At 54.9% G+C, this 18,279-nt stretch overlaps 6 protein-coding genes and 1 non-coding gene across 7 annotated transcripts; 4 read left to right on the top strand and 3 right to left on the bottom strand.

The window, feature by feature from the left end:
• Positions 1-266: 266 nt before the first annotated feature.
• On the top strand, positions 267-338 carry LY79DRAFT_t32. The gene has a single exon. It is a non-coding gene; the product is annotated as a tRNA-Thr (tRNA).
• A 1,743-nt stretch (positions 339-2,081) lies between these two features.
• Positions 2,082-3,229, top strand: LY79DRAFT_537801 (uncharacterized protein). The gene is made up of 5 exons (XM_060556695.1): positions 2,082-2,355; positions 2,573-2,591; positions 2,665-2,820; positions 2,909-3,154; positions 3,209-3,229. The coding sequence occupies exons 1-4, from the start codon at positions 2,338-2,340 to the stop codon at positions 3,061-3,063; spliced, it is 348 nt and encodes a 115-aa protein (XP_060419344.1). The 5' UTR covers positions 2,082-2,337; the 3' UTR covers positions 3,064-3,154; positions 3,209-3,229.
• A 3,343-nt stretch (positions 3,230-6,572) lies between these two features.
• Positions 6,573-7,283, top strand: LY79DRAFT_575829 (uncharacterized protein; the record flags this gene model as incomplete). The annotated part of the gene is made up of 1 exon (XM_060559743.1): positions 6,573-7,283. One exon carries the CDS (start codon positions 6,573-6,575, stop codon positions 7,281-7,283), a length of 711 nt encoding a protein of 236 aa, XP_060419343.1.
• Positions 7,284-7,365: 82 nt separating this feature from the next.
• On the bottom strand, positions 7,366-9,566 carry LY79DRAFT_251550 (major facilitator superfamily transporter). Its single transcript, XM_060551861.1, has 4 exons — positions 9,024-9,566; positions 8,444-8,966; positions 7,553-8,395; positions 7,366-7,444 (listed from the first exon to the last, which is right to left on the bottom strand). Exons 1-3 carry the CDS (start codon positions 9,404-9,406, stop codon positions 7,556-7,558), a joined length of 1,746 nt encoding a protein of 581 aa, XP_060419342.1. The 5' UTR covers positions 9,407-9,566; the 3' UTR covers positions 7,366-7,444; positions 7,553-7,555.
• Positions 9,567-10,068: 502 nt separating this feature from the next.
• LY79DRAFT_575827 (uncharacterized protein) lies at positions 10,069-12,434 on the bottom strand (the record flags this gene model as incomplete). Its single annotated transcript, XM_060559742.1, has 3 exons — positions 10,069-12,193; positions 12,260-12,338; positions 12,395-12,434. The coding sequence occupies 3 exons, from the start codon at positions 12,432-12,434 to the stop codon at positions 10,069-10,071; spliced, it is 2,244 nt and encodes a 747-aa protein (XP_060419341.1).
• Positions 12,435-13,799: 1,365 nt separating this feature from the next.
• On the top strand, positions 13,800-14,567 carry LY79DRAFT_575826 (uncharacterized protein; the record flags this gene model as incomplete). The annotated part of the gene is made up of 1 exon (XM_060559741.1): positions 13,800-14,567. One exon carries the CDS (start codon positions 13,800-13,802, stop codon positions 14,565-14,567), a length of 768 nt encoding a protein of 255 aa, XP_060419340.1.
• Positions 14,568-16,507: 1,940 nt separating this feature from the next.
• Positions 16,508-17,219, bottom strand: LY79DRAFT_537787 (uncharacterized protein). Its single transcript, XM_060556694.1, has 2 exons — positions 16,743-17,219; positions 16,508-16,688 (listed from the first exon to the last, which is right to left on the bottom strand). The coding sequence occupies exons 1-2, from the start codon at positions 17,009-17,011 to the stop codon at positions 16,601-16,603; spliced, it is 357 nt and encodes a 118-aa protein (XP_060419339.1). The 5' UTR covers positions 17,012-17,219; the 3' UTR covers positions 16,508-16,600.
• Positions 17,220-18,279: the final 1,060 nt, after the last annotated feature.

The raw sequence follows: 18,279 nt of genomic DNA, 5'->3' as shown, positions 1-18,279 counted from the left end.
GAGACAACGCCCATGCATGGACACGATAGGTGGGGAGTTATCCCCCTCAGAAAAGGGCACTTGGTGCGACTTTGGACTCTTTGACCAACTTGTTAACCTTACTTGTATTAATTACTACTTTTTTTGCAGTTTAATCGGGCTTCGGCTCATTATCTATGCTTTAATCGTTCCTCATTTGTGTGACGTGACATTGGTCTAACGCTCTGGCGGTCAAGGGAGAAGCCTGCATAATTCCCGTTGCAATGCCGCAGGTGCAAAGCACAGCCGCCAGCATGGCCAAGTGGTAAGGCATCGCACTTGTAATGCGGGGATCCTGTGTTCGATCCACAGTGTTGGCACTCTACGTGTTACGGGTCTGCCCGGGCTCAGATTTTGCATTTTTGTCCCCTTCCTCTCGTGGACGGCTTTCACACGAATGAGCTGGGCGATAGATAGACAATTGGCGACCGGCTGTGTTTCCTCAGCTGGAGACTGTGAGAAACACAACGCTAATTCCGTGGTTTATTCGTCGATGGCAACGCGCCGCCTGAACTCGCGACAATGTCTTCGCTGGCAAGTTGAATCCTTCTCGGAGCGCAATCATATTTTGCAAGCAGGTTGATGCGTTTTCAATGCGACACGTAAGAGGACGCAGTGGCTCTTTATCTATGGCCACCTCTCGACGAATCTGCGTCAGGGTTTTGATAGGGAGGCTGGTATCATCATATCCTCTTTTTCACGGTGCGTGTGAAGCTGCCCGAGTTCCCCGCTCTTTCCACGATTCGCCCGGGTTAAGTGTAAGTGCAATAGTGCCTTCTTGCGCCACAGTTTACTGTACAAGACAGGAAACCGCATACGGCCACCGATTGACTTTCCCGATGCCAGCCAGATATACTCGTCCTGAGCAGACGAAACTGCTTGTAAAGGACCGGGGGTCGCTTCAAGTCATCAGGGTGGCTGACCTGCAGAGAGGTTCTTGTACGAGCGCCGTTCGGGCGTACTTGTTTACCTAACTACTTGCTCTTCAATTCTCGAAAGAAGTTCCGAATAACGGCCAGCGCTGCTTCGCCATCACTTGAACCACAGCGGGATGTGAGGTACAAGTGTTAAACAACCATCGTCATCGGCCAGGCATTACTATCCAAATACGGCAAGTACCGGAACCGTCGTCTCAAAAAGACATTTCCCCCAGCTTCATGTTGTGGAGCCTTCCTGTACTCAGACGACATTGACGTCTTGAACCCGGGGAAACGGCGTGCTTCGACCAACGGCCGGGTTTCAAGAGCTCAGAGGTCAGGGCAAAAAAGGTGCACAGAGCTTTCTCGATCATGCAGGATCCTCCTCTCTCGCTCTGTCGTTTCCCCTCTTTTTTCCCAGTCAAACCAACGGCTGGCTGGTGCTGCCAGGAGTCAGCCAGCACGCAACGCCAGTGGCAGCAATTGCGGGCGAGAGAGTTTTGTGCACGGTTTAGGTTCCGTATGGAGCTGGGGCTACAACCGGCAGATAAGGGACGAGATGGAAACGTGCCGAGAGTCCCGCCCCTCCCTCTTGCGTCAGCTTTCGCAATCCATGAGGGCGACGACAACGACCGAATGCGACGGTAGTTGTGTTGTTTTCATTGTCTAGAATGAGCTCGGAACCCAGTCTGGCCATGTTAGAGATTCGGCACCGGGACTTCAGATTGACCGAGGCTGCCCAGCCGGCTTTATTTTACTGCGCTAAGGCGACCCAAAGTTTTCTTGACTGCCTGGTAAAGAGGCAGCTTGGAGGAGGAAGAGGGGGAGGAGGGGGAAGGCAGGCGCGTCTAGAACCCTAAGAAGTTTGGGTTGTGAGCACTGAAAAAGGGCCGGGCAACACACAAAAAAATGGAGGTCGGAAGAATTGTTAAGCGAGCCCGCAACAGTAGCGATCATCTCACACACCAGACGTAGCTTGCGGGCAGCAGGAGGAGAGGCCCTTACGGCGCTCTCAGCGCCTGTACAGCCCGTGCTGCGCCCAATGCTGGCCTGCGATTGGTGGCATGCCAGAGCTGACGTGCCCCTTGGGCCTGACCTAATTTGCCCTGTGCTGTTTATTTTGTTTTTATTTTTCGTCGCTTCCCTTTTAGAGTGCCGTGTGGTGCTGCTTGCTGTTGTGATTTGTCCCCGTCCGGAAAACCCCCTCCAATGCCCCATCGCGCAGTTTCTTCACCTGAGAGTCCCCATCCGTAACATCACCATAGCACCGGCACCAATTGGTCCATACCCCCCCCATTGAGCATCACCACCACCGCCAGGTCATGGTGTTCTAACCTTGTCTTTTACCCCAATCATCATCCTAGACTAGGTCGCTATTGTACACCACAATCCAGGCGACAAGATGTCGGTCGCAAGCAAGGTGAGCCTCGCTCTTTTCCATCTGTCCTTGAATTTATTTCCTCGTCATTACTTTTTTTTTACTTCGTTGTTGTGTGCGGGCGGTGCGTGTTTGTGTGTGCGTCGACCTCGTCGACGTTGTCGTTATTGCTGCTCCCCGACCCCCGATCGTCATCCTCAATGTCATTATGTTCCACGATGCTCGTCCTCATGATCCCGACTAACAATTGTCTCTCCAGAACCTGTTCGAGCTCCTCGGTATGAATTTCCTCGATTTAACGATACCCGACGAATCTTCGATCTGAACCATGCCCTAACCAACCCACAACAGGCAACGATGCCGAGGATGACACTCCTCAGGCGCCCGTGAAGACGGTTGACAAGACCACCATGCGTTCAACCAAGCGAGGTGTCGAGCCCGAAGCTCCTACCCGTGCCGCCGGTAACACCGGTGCTCGCCGCACCAACGTCTCTGGCAACGAGGCCGGTAAGTCGACTCCATCATTAATCGCGGCCCTTGGAGGCGCAGACCCCGCTTTGTGCTTCGGCCCGCTTACTCGATCTTTTATCGACAGCCTTCCGCGACCGCGGTGCTGGCAGCGACCGCAACCGTGGCAAGACCACCGAAGAACCTGCTAGGGGTGGCCCTCGTGGTGGCTACGGTGCCCGCGCCCGTGGAGGTTCGTGTCTTCCTGTCGCTCTCCTTGCTTCAAGACCGGATGCTGGGTGAATGAGGGCGTCCTCGTATTGACAACAAAACTAGGTCGCGGTGGCCGCTTCCCTCGCGAGCGTGATGACCGCCAGCCTAAGAACATTGTCAGGTGAGTTTGAGTCTGGCCTCGTTAACCAAGGGCCAAGGTGCTGACTCCGTGAAGCGGTTCCGAGAAGCAGGCTGCCCAGTCTTGGGGCGCCACCGAGGGCGAGGCCGAGCGCAAGGACGAGGTTGCCGGTGAGGCCATCGCCCAGGCTGAGGCCAAGGATGCCGAGGCCGAGGCCGCTGCTCCCGTCGAGCCCGAGGAGCCTGAGGAGAAGCACATCTCCTACGCCGACTACCTCGCTCAGCAGGCCGAGAAGAAGCTTGCCCTTGAGAGCAGCTCTGAGATCCGCAAGCCCAACGAGGGCACCAAGCTCAAGAAGGAGTGGGCCAACGCCAAGGAGGTCAGCCGTGACGACGACGACACCTTCATGATTGGTACCGGCGGCAAGACCAAGCGCGAGCGCGAGCGCAAGACCAAGCAGCTTCTGGACATCGACCAGCGCTACGTCGAGCCTGAGCGTCCCCGCGGCGGCGATCGTGGCGGCCCCCGCGGTGGTGCCCGTGGCGGTGCTCGTGGCGGTGCCCGCGGCGGTGACCGTGGCGGCCGTGGTCGCGGCGATGCCCCCCGCGGTGGTGCTCCCCGCGCCGGCGGTGCCCCCCGTGGCGGCCGTCGCGAGGGCGGTGCGCAGATCAACACTAAGGACGAGTCTGCGTTCCCCAGCCTCGGCGGCAAATAAATGCCCACGCTACCCAGCACCTATATCCGCCCACATATAGGCAAGAAATGTGCTCCGACACATAGTTCCGCTCTAGTCAAGGATAGAGAACGGAAGGGAAGGACCAGTTTTCGGGGAGATGTGCAGAAGGATGGTTGCGTCATGGTTTCCGAGGACTGGGCCGGCTGATTTCTGGTCGTTGCACGATAAATGAAAGGCTTTTTTTCATCTAGGTACTCAAGGACAGTATCGTTCAAAAAAGTCAAAAAATGGTCTCTTTTGCATGGTTTCTATAAGGAAAACAACAACTTGGTCTCTGGCCCGCTGTCGATCGCGTTGGTTACGGGGATGTCTGTGAGAAGGTCTGGCTTATAACTGCAAAGGAAATGGTTTACTCAAAACAAGGCGATGTTTCCGAGGATAGTACCTGTGGATTGCGTTTCATGATATTACTAGGGTTTCGATCCGAGTCTTGGTTCTGCTCTTGGTTAACATCCCGCCGCTCCGCTGATCCTATAGGTATCCTCGTGATGGACAGGATATTCGAGGGTTGCTATGTCGGTGCGAAAACAAGAGGACTAGTGGCCCGATGACGAAGTCTACGCACGTCCCTCTTGATGGTGACAGAATGTATGGATTTGTAAAGCCCATGTGCCGTCACGAGCCGCCGGGCCCGGCCGGCGTTGGCGGTCTGGAATCATTTCGCGACATTTTGTCGGCCAGCAGGTATAAGTTCCAGACTGACTGGCAACCAAGAGACAAGCACATGAGAGTAGCAACTGAAGCCCGCTGTCATGGGCTACTTGACCGGCCCCGTATGCCTATGTCGACCGATGTGTACAACCAACCATTACGGGTACGGATCATAGCCGTTGTCACGAGTGAATGGCCACGAAAACAAAATGCCCCCGGGCTGCTAGTCCTCGCTATGGAACCCCGCGAGCCGAGGGGGATTATCATTTTCCGAAATCATTACTTCTGCCCTCGCTGGATTCATCCGTTGTGGACAACAAACACAATCCAAGCCGTGTATGGGTGTGTCGCAGTTATTCCCTTTCGAGGCGAGGTAAGTAATGTGTACGTACAAGAAAAATGTCACTTGGCGGCTACCAGCAAACAACACCTATCGGTGAAGTAGGAGAACGCGAGTCTCGCTGGCACAGGTGCGGCGGCTCTACGGTTGCCCAGAGCGGCTTGGGGGGGGGGGGGTTGCGCTTGCCACTACGTTGGCGACCCTCTGTTCTCGGGGTTCCCTATTCTGCGTAAGACAGTGCCCGGGTCAAACTGTACAACAGGCTCGTTCGAGCTTCCATTTGGCTCGAGATCGTCGCCGCCTACAAACATGACCCGCCAGGCGGGAAGACGTGTCCGCTCGCGATGGCCCTTGGGCGATGACAATAGGTTGGCCTACGGAGCATTTCTCAGGAGTCGATTCCGTTTGCCCCCCGTGTCTCGATGTTCGGCGGTTACTCGGTGAACCTGCCTTAGGCTGGCAAAATTCGAGAACCATGGTGGACACATCATCTCACCGCAGAAGAGTGCGGCTGCGTGTTGTTGCCCCCTTGTGATTCCTGTCTTGGGATTCAAACAAGACAATGCGACTTGTCACAGAGACTAGGTAGTTGGGATTTCTTCTCCAGAAGACCCTCAAAACGGCGAGCCACCCACTGCGTGATCCCGCACTTATACCCAAGGGTTTGGCACGTGGGTTTTCTACGTCCTGGCCACCGACGCTGGCGCCCCGTCCCTGATGAGCCGGCACCCAGACGCACTCCTACTGTTGTTGAAGCAAAAACACAGGTGTTGTAGAGGGGGAACATTTAGTTTCTTCCAAGTAGACGGCGGCGCTGTTGCCGTATATACTAATGCCGCGGGTTATTGAAAACAAGGTCTAACCAAAACTCTTCATTGGATGGTCAAGTGTGCCTGCGAGTTGCATACGGCCGCAAGGCAGAGGGGCTCGCGCCGAGAAAGTGAGGTGAGTTCGAGAATGTGCAAACTCAAGGATCATTACTATCGTAAAACTCCTGGTAGCACGGGAGGAGAGACATGGAGCCCCGCCCCTTATTAAAGCCTCGTGAGGCAAATCGAGAGACCCCCCAGGCCTTAGCCTCCAGAGAAGCTGTTCAATTAGATGCGGTTCGACCGTGACGGCTGTAATCGAACGTCAGCCCCAGTGATGCAAACACCCGCCATGAATCCATACCATACCATACCATTCGTATTCTCAAGAGAAGGACAGCGGCCTCGCCATCTAGAAAAATGGCATCGGCTCAATACCTCACAGCCCCAAACCCCCTCTCCTATTCGCCAATTTCGCCAACACGGCCACGACGAACAGCCAGTTCCCAGGCAACAACCTCAAAAGAGACCAGCTCGACAGACTTCCAGCAAGATACCAAAGCAAAACAAAGGGGGAACCGGTTCTCTCCCACAAAGGACTTGACCGTAAGGCCACCCCCCGGTCCCTTTTCTAGCAAGCAACAAAACGCCGTTGAATACCGTAGCAATGGGATTATTCGTGCGCCCTTTGTGTCAGTGTTGGGAGGTCGAGGGCCACGCGGCCGCACGTCGATGGACGGCTTTGTGAGTGGTGGGCGATGGCATTTGATTAGTATATTATAGGACATTTTCTTGCTTTACTAGTGATACTCGAGCAGGACCACTGTCACGGAACACAACCGCAGAGCACGCTCGACACATCCCGGACATACCGGCATCTTCACAGCGAGAGCCCATCGACACCGACAGGTCTCCCCGGGAACGATGCCTTACGTCACCTGCAACCCCGACGCCCCATCGGGCCCGTGGACCGCGACGATACCCTGTCCCGTCTGCTATGAAGCCCGCAAAGTGCGAGAGCGCCCCAGCACCCTCCGCCGGCTCCTTGGCATTTCCCGCCAACCCGGGCCCACGTCCCCTCCCTCTGTGTGCTCCGAATGCGGCAGCGCTGGGAGAGAGACGACCACCTTCAGCGAACCCAACTGGAACCCGGAGCACCGTGTTGACCGCCGCGTAGAAGAGCTCGTGGGGCCCGCCAACGAGACCCGGGCAGACGACGTTTTTGGCCCGCCGACGCCCCTAGGCAAGCCGGCGAGCATGTGGGCGAGGGTGAAGCCGCTGGAGGACCACCCGTATTTCGCCGTCCCCGACGCCCACGAGCTTGCCTGGGCTAAGGCCATCAGAAAGGCGCGGAAACCCGAGCGGGCCGCTTCAGACGTGTGGAGTGTACTGCGGGAGATGATGGGCCGTCTCTTGCTGTCTCGTGGGCTGACGCTGCCCCCGGTGTATGAGGAGCACCGGGTAAGATCGCAAGAACGGCGGAACCAGGCCGATAGGTTAGGACGGACCGGGGACGGGCCCTGGACCTGGTCCACGTCGCCTCTGATATTACCGCAAAGCGCACTCGAGTCTATCCCGGAAGGGGAGAGTCGGAGGAGACAAGCCGGACGCAAGCTCGCCACAGACGAGGGGTGAGCAAGCTGCCTGAAGGTGGGAGAAGAAAAAGACATGTGTCGAGGATGGACAAGGTTTGCGAGGCTATTTGGTTCGACGAGTATCGTTGTGCTCAATCTGGGTAGACTGTTGGGGACGGGATCATTGGATATGGTCTTGCGTGCCAGGCAGGTATATTGGCACTGTTCAGGGAGAGACGGGTGAGTACGGGGCCTCCTTGGACATCGAGTGAGTCACATATGAACATATGATGGAATAAAAATGTCTGTTGATCTTGTCACTTCTCTTACTTTTCACTGCTTGTCTCTATAAAAGCGACCAGCATCGATGCCCAAACTGGCCAAGAAGAGGATCGCGTTAAAGGACGCCATCATGTAGAAAGGCGCGCCGTGCGATACGGCGTCAAACATGAAGCCGCCCAATTTTGTGAGCAGCAAAATTGCAGCTCCTCCAAACCAGGAGTACATGCCCGCAATGGAGCCCTTGAGCCGCACTCGCGACACGGCATCTGCACTCGCATTGTGCTGCAGCAACGGTGCGGACTCGGTACGTGCCTCCATGGCCTCGGTCGAATCCTCAAACGTGTCGATGATCTGCGATTTGGGAACATCTGCGGTAAGAACGCCGCGGCCGAGGAAACCCAGACTGCAGACAATTGAGCCGATCTGGCTAATACCGATCAAGATCACGATGAAGAAGATGGCCGGGCTGCCCCCTCGGCCATCGACGTTCTTGTATTCCGGGCTTTGCAGCTGGGGAAGGGCGATGTAGCCGACGATTCCGGATGCGGTCGCCACAAGGATAGGATAGTTGACGCGACTGCGCCTCCTGTTAAAGTAGCCGAACAAAGGTGCAGCGAACAGCCCGAACAGCTGGGCTACGCCAGTCAGAATGGACGAAAGAAGGTAGGCTGCTCGACACTCCTTCTTCAGCTCAGGCGAAGGGTCGTGCGGAGACCCGTGACAGAAGCCATTACTGATATAGTATGTGTTGATGTAAAGAGGGATGAAAAGAGAAATGGCGACGGTAGAGGCTCGGGCTACGAAGCCGCCCAGGTACCCAAGGGCAATCTGGGAGTCTGTGAAGCCCAGCGTGACAGAGTCTCGCAGCAAACGAAGGTATGGCAGAACCTTCTGCGATCTGTTAGTACGTTTTCCCGATATTGCGAGGGGACTGCTTACCGGCCGTATCGGATGATCTGAATCGTGCTCATCAACGTCTTCCAGGCCAGAGTTTGTCTTGAGACCGAGAAGGATGCTCCAACCCTTGCCCTCCTCACCCTTTAGGTCTCTCAGCCCGAAGAAGACGATAACTGATACGATAAATGCCACAATGCCTACGACGTAAAAGCTATCGGCGACTGCATCAGCCGATGTGACACCGTCAATCTCGCCGAACCGAGCTGGGAGTGGGAGGAATAACGAGAGCGCAACCAGTGCGCCGCATCCCGTGAACAGTCCCACATAACCCGCCAACGCCGAGGGCTTGCCGGCCTTCGCCTCTTCCCTTTCACTCGCGGTCGCAGCCTGGACATTTCCGTCAATGCCGCGGAATCGCGCCGGGGTGATGGTCATGTCGGACTCGAGCGACATGGCCACGCTGAGTCGGGGGTTGTAGGTCGGCTTGTTCACAGCGTCTGCGGATGTGTCGGAGTTGTCGTCATCGTCCGTCAGAGATGGCAAGATGGCCGTTACCATGGTGGCGCTAAGGTGAAGAACGTCAGTCATGCGTCCGCTCAAGACCTTGGTTGTGATTACTTACGCAGCGGTTGCGCCAATGGCGAAGAATATACGCGCCAGTAGCAGTTGCGGATACACGTTCTTCGCCTGAACGAAAAGTATGAGGGCGGCGCCAATAACGGCGTATCCGATAACTGCGACCCATCTCACACCGAGCCGATCCGAGACCAACCCCCAAACGGGACATGCGATGAGCGCAACGAGCTCGTCCACGAAGCCGAGGGTGCCGACAATGTCGCCGACGCCATCCTTGACGCCAATTAGGTCGGTAATAACAAAGGATATGCTGCTATTGAGAAAGACGAGAAAGGAAATGGAGAAGAGAGAGATGCCGAGGAGATATGTCACTGCTTGCAGTGTTGTGGTCGCCTCGGAAAAGGGCAGGTAGCGGGATAGAAGCGCCATGGTGAGGGTAGGTAACGCAATCGGCGTTGTGCCGAGCAATTCAGGTGATTCTCGTGTTTTTGCAGGAGACCACCTTCCGGACCTACTCTTACATCTCGCGGCAAGCGGAGGCGATGCTGAGAGAGGTGGGCAGTTTTGTTTGTTGTTGATCAGAAGGAAGAGAGTACGTCAAAGTGGGTATGTAGCTGCCGTAGGAGTGCCGGTGCGGGTCATAGCAACAGCAACCCCGATAGTCCGTCCGCTTTACATAAGCGCCGCACCAACGGTCTACCTCACCATTACGCACACGACTAGATACCCCGCCAAAGTTTGGGCCCGGCATGCCAATCGCAACTGTTGGAGAGTATGTAAACACGTTTAAGAGGGTTTGGTGTTTTTATTTATTTTATTTCAGTTCGGGGATATTTTCCGGGGAGGGTTCCTTTTGTGATGGTCGCTCGACAAACTTCTATTGGCCTAGCTACATGTCGCAAGATGTTTTTACCCCTTGAATTGAAAGAGGTATCAGCATGACGCCCAACGCCAGTGGCCAAGCATTTCTCACGACTTGCCTCAAAAAAAAAGCCAGTTTCTGAGTAGCCCTGTTGACTCCCCGACTCCGTTGCTTTCCCAAACCGTGATTTTCTTGCCGGCATTTGATTTATCGTCCGTCATCATACAGTCTACCACGACCAGAGCACCTTGTGGTGCAGCACCCGAGCGCCAAGTCGCTCGAACTCGAATGGTGTGATCCACGAATCATTGGCCGGCAGTTTGGCAAAGACACTAGCCCCCTTCCATGTCACGACCTGCTCGTCCATGTCCCTCGCGCTTCGGCTGACGAGAATGCGGTCAAACAGGTCAGGCCGCCTAGCCTTGAGCTTCTCTTCCAGTACGACAGTGAACTGTGGAGTCTTTGATCCGCCACCGACCACCATGATGCTGCCCAGGTAATCACGTAACTTCTTGTCGTCCCCCTTGGCGGCGTTGTAAATGCTAGTAAGAATAGCAAGATCCAATGGTGCGGTGGGCAGAACACCGTCGCGTTCGATCGCGATTGCTTTGGCACTGCGTGCAGAGGCATCAACAAACATGCCAGCAGGCGGCTGTGCCGCCGTCGCACCGTTCGGTGCCGGCGTGCCGCCATTTCTTGCGGGAGGAGCCGGGCTGCCTCCGTTGGCGCCATCTTTGCTTCCGCCAAAAACAAAGGGCGCAGGCACCGGCGTGCTAACACCCTCAGGCGCCGGCGACGGAGCATTGGATCCTAACGGAGTGCCATTGATACCGTTCTCGCCCCGTTTGAGAAAGTCAAATGGCTGCAGCTTTTCCTTGACTGGCGTCGACACATCGTTCTGCGACTGTGTGAAGCCGTTCGCAGGAGCAGCATTCAATGAAGGCTTGACGAGAGCCAGAATGCCAAACTGGGCTGCCGATGTCGGGTCATCAGGGATATCCACGTCATAGGCGTTGTAAGACCGTTCAATCAACTTCCTGCGACCTTGAAGCTTGGTACTGTTGTCGAAGATCGTCGGGTCGTAGAAGCCCATAGGGGCGAGAATGACCTCGTCGTAGGTCTTGAATTGGTACTTGTGCGTCGGTTGATTCGGGGCTCGCAGATGGAACTGATACAACTGGACAGAAATGTCTGCTTGGGACATCGTACAATGCTTCATCTTGAGCTCCTCTGCTAGCAAAAAGTCGTGGCGCTTACGGAGGTTGATTTCTTGGTAGGGGAAGTTGTCGTAAAGCAGCATCTTGATAAAGGTCTCCGTCACGTCGTAACCACCGTATTTCAGATTGATCCGAGAGTCTTCGACGCAAAGGCCATCCTCAACGCAAGTGATGGAGGTCTTCTGGGCACCAACATCAACGACACAGGCCTGAGTGTATCCTGCACCAAACGTAGCAGCCATGCTCTCTTGAATGAAGCATATCCGGTTGAACTCGAACCATGTCATGCAGGATCTGAGGACCTGTTCGACGTACTTTTTGTCGTAAAGATCGGGGATGACGAAGACACAGCTGTACTGTCTCCACGTACTGTTCTTGGTAAGACCCAGCTCCTGTCTGATCGCTTTATCGAGCAGGGTCTCGAAATCGTCAAAAAGGTGTTCGGCATTCAGGTAATCGTCCTCGTTGAATACTCCATGCTGGATTGGCCACCAAAGCTTAAACTTTGGCTGAGAATCATCAGGTACTCGTTGTGCTTGGTGCCCGATGAAGCAGGAGGCGGATGATTTGGGATCGTCTAGGCTGTTGACGTCGGTCCAATCGATTTGCAAGGGGTCATTGTGCGTTTGGATGATCTCGGGCTCGGTCCGGCGGTTGTAATTCAGCACCAATTCTTTGGAATTGGGCAGTACCTTGCGCTTGTTTGCGCGCATCTCCAATTTGAGATCGCTGCACATCTTGTTGTACTTTTTCGACCACTCCTCGCCGTATTGCTGGTCTTGAGTCTTCGCTTCGAACTGCCGACGGGGAAGGGCTTCGTGCATCTCAGCCTCAGTCTGCGGGAATCTCGACGCAAGTGTCATCGGAATCGATTTGGGAAGTGCGTCGCTAGCGAAGCCAATCCGGAGGTTCTGACTGCCAGGGTGGATGACAATAACCTTAGACGGGTCGAGACCTGAGGCGGCATCGGTAGGCGCTTCGTCAGGTTGAATTTCGGGAATAACGAGAGGTACTTCAGCGCGGCCACTCTGTGCTAGAGCACGATCTCTGTCCTTAGCAGCTTGAACGATTCGGTCGCGGGTGGCGTCGCCTTGGAGTCGTAAAGCGAGAATCTGGTCATCGCGCTTCATGTAATCCCTGACGAGAGCATTATGAGCATCAACACGAAGAAACATACAGAACAATTTATCCTAGGAAGCTTACGTATAGTAGTTCTTCTGGTTGATTGGTGTGACATCCGGCCAGCTGGTTTGCTTCATACCATTGTCGGTTCTCTCCAGGCCTGTGATTCGCAATCAGCATTTGGGCATCACAGTAAACAGCTACGCGTTAACTTACCCTCCCGCAGGAGAACCCTCTCACTAACTTTGCCTACCATTGTGTCGACTTGCTCCCGGTAATTGGAGCCAAAGGGCAAGCTCGCGTTGGTGTCATGGGTTTCCAACAGGAAAACAGATCAATAGCGACAGCCTCAAGGTCGGATTACCCTCAGCCTCCTCGTGAGCAACGAATCATCGTGTTTGGCAGCCTGCTAGTCCGTGCATACAAACTGTGGCTGGGGTAAAAGTCAGCCCCAGAAGCCGTGGCTCAAACCAAGAGCGTCAGAGGATCGGGGTAACGATAAACCGAGACTATCCACTATGTAACCAATACGGTACGTACCGTGCTCGCTTCGAGGAAAAGCTCAGACATGCCAAACTGCAACGACGCCATTGACGTGTCGCATGTCACGTCTCGAGCTTGACCTCACGACAACAATAACACTTTCTTGACACGACACGCAGCGCGTTCCTGATGGAAATAGTCTCGCTCGCTATGGCAGTAATCTGTCCAACAGATGATCCTTGTGGTACCGCCGCATTGCGTGCACAGCTGGCCAGCTAAGGTCAAGTCATCGACAACGTGACTCCGCTTCCTCCCATCCACTGAAGCTTGGATTCGCGACTTCGAGCGGTCCAAGCACTTCAGGTAGCAGACCGTCTTGCGGCTCTGGTGAGCAGAAAATTCAGTGACAAACCATTGGTCATGAGATACGTTGCTCGGACTGTCCCTTGAATGTTTGGTTGCTTAATGCCTCGCAGCCTAACAATCGCTTGGTTTGCATAAGCGAGAACTGAGTGGATGAACTTGACACGACAGTTCGCGCCAAATCAAAGACCAAACAGTTGATGCGAGGCTAACACCTCCCGGGGACTTCGGTGGACGCCGTGTAACTCTAACTTTCCAAGGTACCAGTAGGCGGCGGCATTTCTTCCCGGAAAGTACCGCGAGGCAAGTGATGCTACCACGAGCTCCCCGATGATGGTCCCCATACCCGCTGTTACTATTGTTTACATTGCCGTCATTTGCATTAACCACAAAGACATCTTTCCCTCGGAACGACGCCGTTTTCTCAGGAAGCAGTAGGGACGAACATGGGAGCAAAGGAAGGAAACATGCATTCGAGGTCCGGGCTGCCGCTGCTGCCCTCACCAGTCACACACCTCTAGTCACCTGACAGCGCCCCAACCACCAGCAATGACGTCGTCACGTAAGGTTCCGCCTGTCATGGAGGAACTACACAACGTGCCACGTCTGTTCATGACTCTGAACCGATTTCAAACACATCTCACGAAAGACGCTCGCCATCCGCTCAAGCCAACTCAGACCGTCCTACAGCATAGACATCTCGCAGCATTACACACGGTGTGACCCCGCATTTCAGTTCATCTCTCACTCTAAGCCAAGAATTTGACATCAAGCCATGCCTGCCATTCCCATCTTCAAAGACACTCCGATCAATGCCTCCAAGGCATCGGGGGCTACTCCGCAAACTGAGGAGTCACACTCCAGCGCCAGTTCCAATAACGCCCCCGAGCTATCGCACAGTCGAGTCGGCGCACCCCCACCCGCACTCGCACCATCATCCACCCACCAGCAGCCATGCCCGCCGGCACAGCCTGTTGCCGCCCCGTCTCTCCCTGTCCAGACAGCCTCCGCACAAGCATATCCTGCGCCGCGGCCAACTCCAACCCAGAAGACGGGTGATGACAGCCCTCCGCCGCCCCAGCCAGGCGCTGCCCCGGTGCCCGTGACAAGCACTTCGACGCTGCCTCCGCGTCCGAAGGCGGGCGAGGCCTACCAACCTCCAGCATCAACGCCCGCCCCCCTTCCTTACCCTCCACAGATGGGTATTCCTCCCCCAACCATGTCTCATTCGGCGTTGCGAGGTTCTTCCACGTCTATTGCCACCGGACCTCAGATGACTGGGCCACGACCCATCCCGCTAGGAGGCGATCTTGCATTTAGCCTTGAACACCCTCCGGGTTACCGACAGGACGTCGGTGCGTCTGAGTTCAGCAGCCACCAGAGAGCTGCTCACCATGCTGCGGTGACATCGTCTGCTGAGAGAGGATTCCAAGCTCAGCCCGAAGAGGGGGTATGGGACACGGCAAAAAAGTGGGCGCAAGCTGCCGGCGGAACTTTAGCCGCAGCCGAGCAAGAGGTTTGGAAAAGGATCAACAAAGACTAGAACTGCTGAGGGCCTTGTGCCAAAATACCAAGCCGTATTTCACTGTCAAGACCCAGTTGTTCGGTTGGAACTCTAGATTGAACTGGGAAGCCGCCTTGAAATCAAGAAGGATCGATTTGACGGGCAACATTCGATTGGTTGATTGATTTCTCCTGGGCCGGTTACAGCTGGTGATGCTTGCCGGACTCCAACTTCAAGCATCATACATCCAGCTTCTGCCCCCCTTGCCCCTGCACAATTTCCGTCCAGGACTCCAGGTTCACCTCTTGTACGATCTTGCACCAATGATCTCGCGCGAGCGTGTTCGGCTTCGTAATTGAGTCTTCCTCTGTCCATACAAGTGGTCACTGTCAGGGTTGCTTTCTTTCGATAGCCCCGAGGGCAGCCCGGATTACGAACTGACGAAAGTTTGTCTAAGAGCGATGGCGTGAGGAGTCTATGACATCTACCTAGTCCATTCTATTTACGGTGTCCCTGTACATCAAGATCAACTGGTAGCCGAGAAAAGCACATCCAGCCGGAGCTAATGCCTTGTCAGGCCCATCATTTCCTGGCCGGCCCATGAGAGAGCCGGACTAGCTCTAGCTATGATAAACATCAAACGCATCGATATGACTGATAAAACGCGGACCACCATACATAGTACCTAGCGCACTACGGAGAGTTCATCGCTACCTTGCTCGCCTCCTTTCCCCTTGCGGCTGCAGATACGATCTTGTCAGCCTTCCCCAATAATCTGCGTGATGTCTGGTGTCCAGTTGAGCCGAGCCGACTAACAATCAATGGCGGGGTAAAGTCGCGTCATCATTGGTCCATGATCTCCATAAGAGCTGTGCTATAGACAACAACTATGGCTAGAGAGTTGGTTCAATTTCCCAAAACGTCCGTGGTTGTCATGCAAGCAAGACAGCCAGCCCACGTCGGCGGCCAGTCCGGAGGATCCACAGAACAACTCATCGAAGGCACGGCAGAAGCCAGCCAGAGAAGACTGGAGACTCTGGGAGGCCAACGGCGAGAGACGGGCGTTGCATCCTTCGCACAGACGAAGGGGTCAAGGACGGCCTTCTGGGCGGCTCTCGGAATGCACATCTGATCTAAAGGGGAGCGTCAATTCTTAGTTTCCTCGCCTTGCGACGTCCGTGGCGTGTGATGGCGGCAAGAGGGGTGTCCGCGACCGTTACCCTACAAAGGAAGTCCACCCTAAGTTTCACTAACAGAGACACAACCCATAGGACCGGACGACAGAGTTTTTGACTGGCGATGTACGTCGTTAGCGCCATACCAGTATTCGCAAGTGGGTGGGCTGTCACCAACGTAGTCGCACAGCAAGCTTCAACAATCCACGGGCTCAGTGCTGGCGACAAATGATGACTTTTTCTTTTCTTCTTTCTTTTTCTTCTCCTTTTCGGGGGAGGGCCAATTTACGCGTGTACACTCCATGCCGGACAATGATCCCTAGATCTCAAGTCGCGGCCGCAATCTGTGCTGCAATAACGGGAGTAGGCGACCATCCTAGGTGAGAAAATTATGGAATTATCCAGGAGATCCATGCAGGGCTGAGCTATAGCGGGTTTGTGTTATGTGGATGGATGATTCATTAACGTGACGCGGATTATTGCTGCCAAGCGGCCAGTCAGTCGTTCAGCGATTGGTCTTTTGCTGACAATCCTAATTGTTCTCAAGAACGACAACTTTCTTTTCTTATCGACATCTGCCTTCAGCCAGCTTTCGGCTGGATCCTCTACTGTCAGAATTATGGCACTGAAGCTGTGGTCTAGATCAGCTATAACAGACGACGGAACAAATCGCAGGCTATCCGAGACGAGGTGGGCGCGGCTCGCTAAGAGGCGCGTCAAGGGATGATGGCGTGGGGGGGGGGGGGGGGGCAACGGCGAGGAGGGAGGATGGGGTGGAGGGGCAACCAGTCGCGAGGCCAGATCTGTTGGATCGCCAGCACCAGTGAACCTTCTTGGCGCAAGAGCCGGACGGAGCCAGTCTTTACAGGTAGGTCGATTTGCAGAGGGAGTTTAAGGTTACGGCACCCTGCAATGGTTGAGTAAGCAGGCAAGAAGTAACAGGCGCTGAGGGAGAGCCACTTTAGCCAGAGGATCCGGATGTGTCGTGAGTTTCGTCCTGACTTGGCCTGTTCTTGACAAGTCTCACGTCTCATACAAGAGCCCAAACGTCGGCATCTGTGCGGCAAAAGTATTTGATATAATTCGATGTTGGATTTGCTTTCCGTGGCAGCCGGACACGTCTGGCAGAGCAGTCGCAAGGGGGCAGACCGTTTGGATGGGGACGAACCCCACGGACGGCAAAGCACAAGGACGACTTGGGACCAAAGGAACAGCAGAAAGGGTTGTACCAGAGCGGCTGCCGCCATGGGGAGCAACATGCATGCAAATGGAAGCGAAGCGGAACGGATTACGGCCTGTATCATTCATATATGCAATTGGTGACAGGTGACGGCCTTACAAGCATAGAGTGGGTGGTTGATTGCTGGATACACGTAGATGAGGCGAAAGGCGATCAAGATGAGGCTTGACCTGTCATGTCGAAAGTGAAGCCAAGTGATCTACAAGATGCAGTCGCATCGAAGACTTCATTAACAGTGGTGATTCTCCTATCGCGGCAGCATCCTTGGCAGGAGCGGGAAGCCGTGGTTGACGGAAGGCACGTGAGAGATGCCTGGTGAGCACACAAATAAGACACGATAGCGGCACGCAGAGGTTGGAAGACAGTGAGATGGATGGGTTCGCGTGGCAACTGAGAGGTCACAAAGAGTGACTGCGGTCAACGGCCAACCTAGTCGGGAGGCCAAAGCGAGACAAGGGTGTGTCTTCTGTGACAGATCTGAGACGGCTTGCATCCCTGCAAAACCCCTGGCACAGCCCCCACATCCCCAGTGGACTTGGGGTCGACAAGACCTAAATCCAGCAAGTCACGACCACGAGTCAGTGGTTGGTGGGTGGCATTCGGCGCGCTGTAGCGTAGCGTACGTGTACTGCACCACACTACACTACCTACCCATACAACGCCACAGCAAGGGACGTGGCTTCCGTACCATGGCTCAACATTTCAACGTGTGCCTTCGAGCTTCTTGACGTGGCCTGTGAGATGGGTAAAGACGCTGCATTGCGAAAACGAGGTGGGGGTCGGAAAGGGGAGCTGGACAGGAAGCAAGGTTTTAACAGTAGGGGCATTCGACGGACAAGACGACGAAAGGTCGAGGGCCGGAGACGGACAACCTGCTCGGCACCGAGTTGATTACAAGATAAGTCACATTTATACACGCGGCAGGCAGGTATCGGACGAAGAAAATAACGGACGGGACACGTCGCAGCAGGTGATGGTGGACAAATGTCATCAGGCAGATTGCAAGATGCCGTGTGGTAGCTGCACTCTGCAAGGTACATACATACAAGATATTATACACATACATGGTATAGTCACACACACACACACACACACACACAACACAGACACACACGCCGTACTTCAATTGGTGTTGACAGAGAACGGGAAGAGGAAGAGGAGGGGGCAGAAGGAGAGAGTACGTACTCCAGGTACGGGAACGACGAGACACAAAGCCGGGGCCAGCCCACTTGCCATATACCCCACCCCCTACCACACCTCCCCTCTTCTAGCCTCACCCCTGCAGATGCTTACCTCAGCGACAAATCACATTGCGCCGCTGGCCAGCTCAAAGTCA

This window comes from Colletotrichum navitas (assembly GCF_030913465.1).
Source record: "Colletotrichum navitas strain CBS 125086 chromosome Unknown LY79scaffold_4, whole genome shotgun sequence".
In the NCBI taxonomy this organism is placed as follows: Eukaryota; Fungi; Ascomycota; class Sordariomycetes; order Glomerellales; family Glomerellaceae; genus Colletotrichum; species Colletotrichum navitas.
Note: the sequence above shows the minus strand (reverse complement) of the source record. Positions and strands in the feature narration are given on the sequence as shown.

Coding starts and splice junctions, on each gene's coding strand:
- LY79DRAFT_537801 (XM_060556695.1), top strand. Junction 2,821..2,908: donor CGTCTCTGGCAACGAGGCCG/GTAAGTCGACTC, acceptor TTTTATCGACAG/CCTTCCGCGACCGCGGTGCT.
- LY79DRAFT_251550 (XM_060551861.1), bottom strand. CDS start 9,406: ATGGCGCTTCTATCCCGCTACCTGCCCTTTTCCGAGGCGACCACAACA. Junction 8,967..9,023: donor GCCATTGGCGCAACCGCTGC/GTAAGTAATCAC, acceptor TCTTCACCTTAG/CGCCACCATGGTAACGGCCA. Junction 8,396..8,443: donor CAGATCATCCGATACGGCCG/GTAAGCAGTCCC, acceptor AACAGATCGCAG/AAGGTTCTGCCATACCTTCG.
- LY79DRAFT_537787 (XM_060556694.1), bottom strand. CDS start 17,011: ATGAATGATACAGGCCGTAATCCGTTCCGCTTCGCTTCCATTTGCATG. Junction 16,689..16,742: donor CAGATGCCGACGTTTGGGCT/CTTGTATGAGAC, acceptor GACGAAACTCAC/GACACATCCGGATCCTCTGG.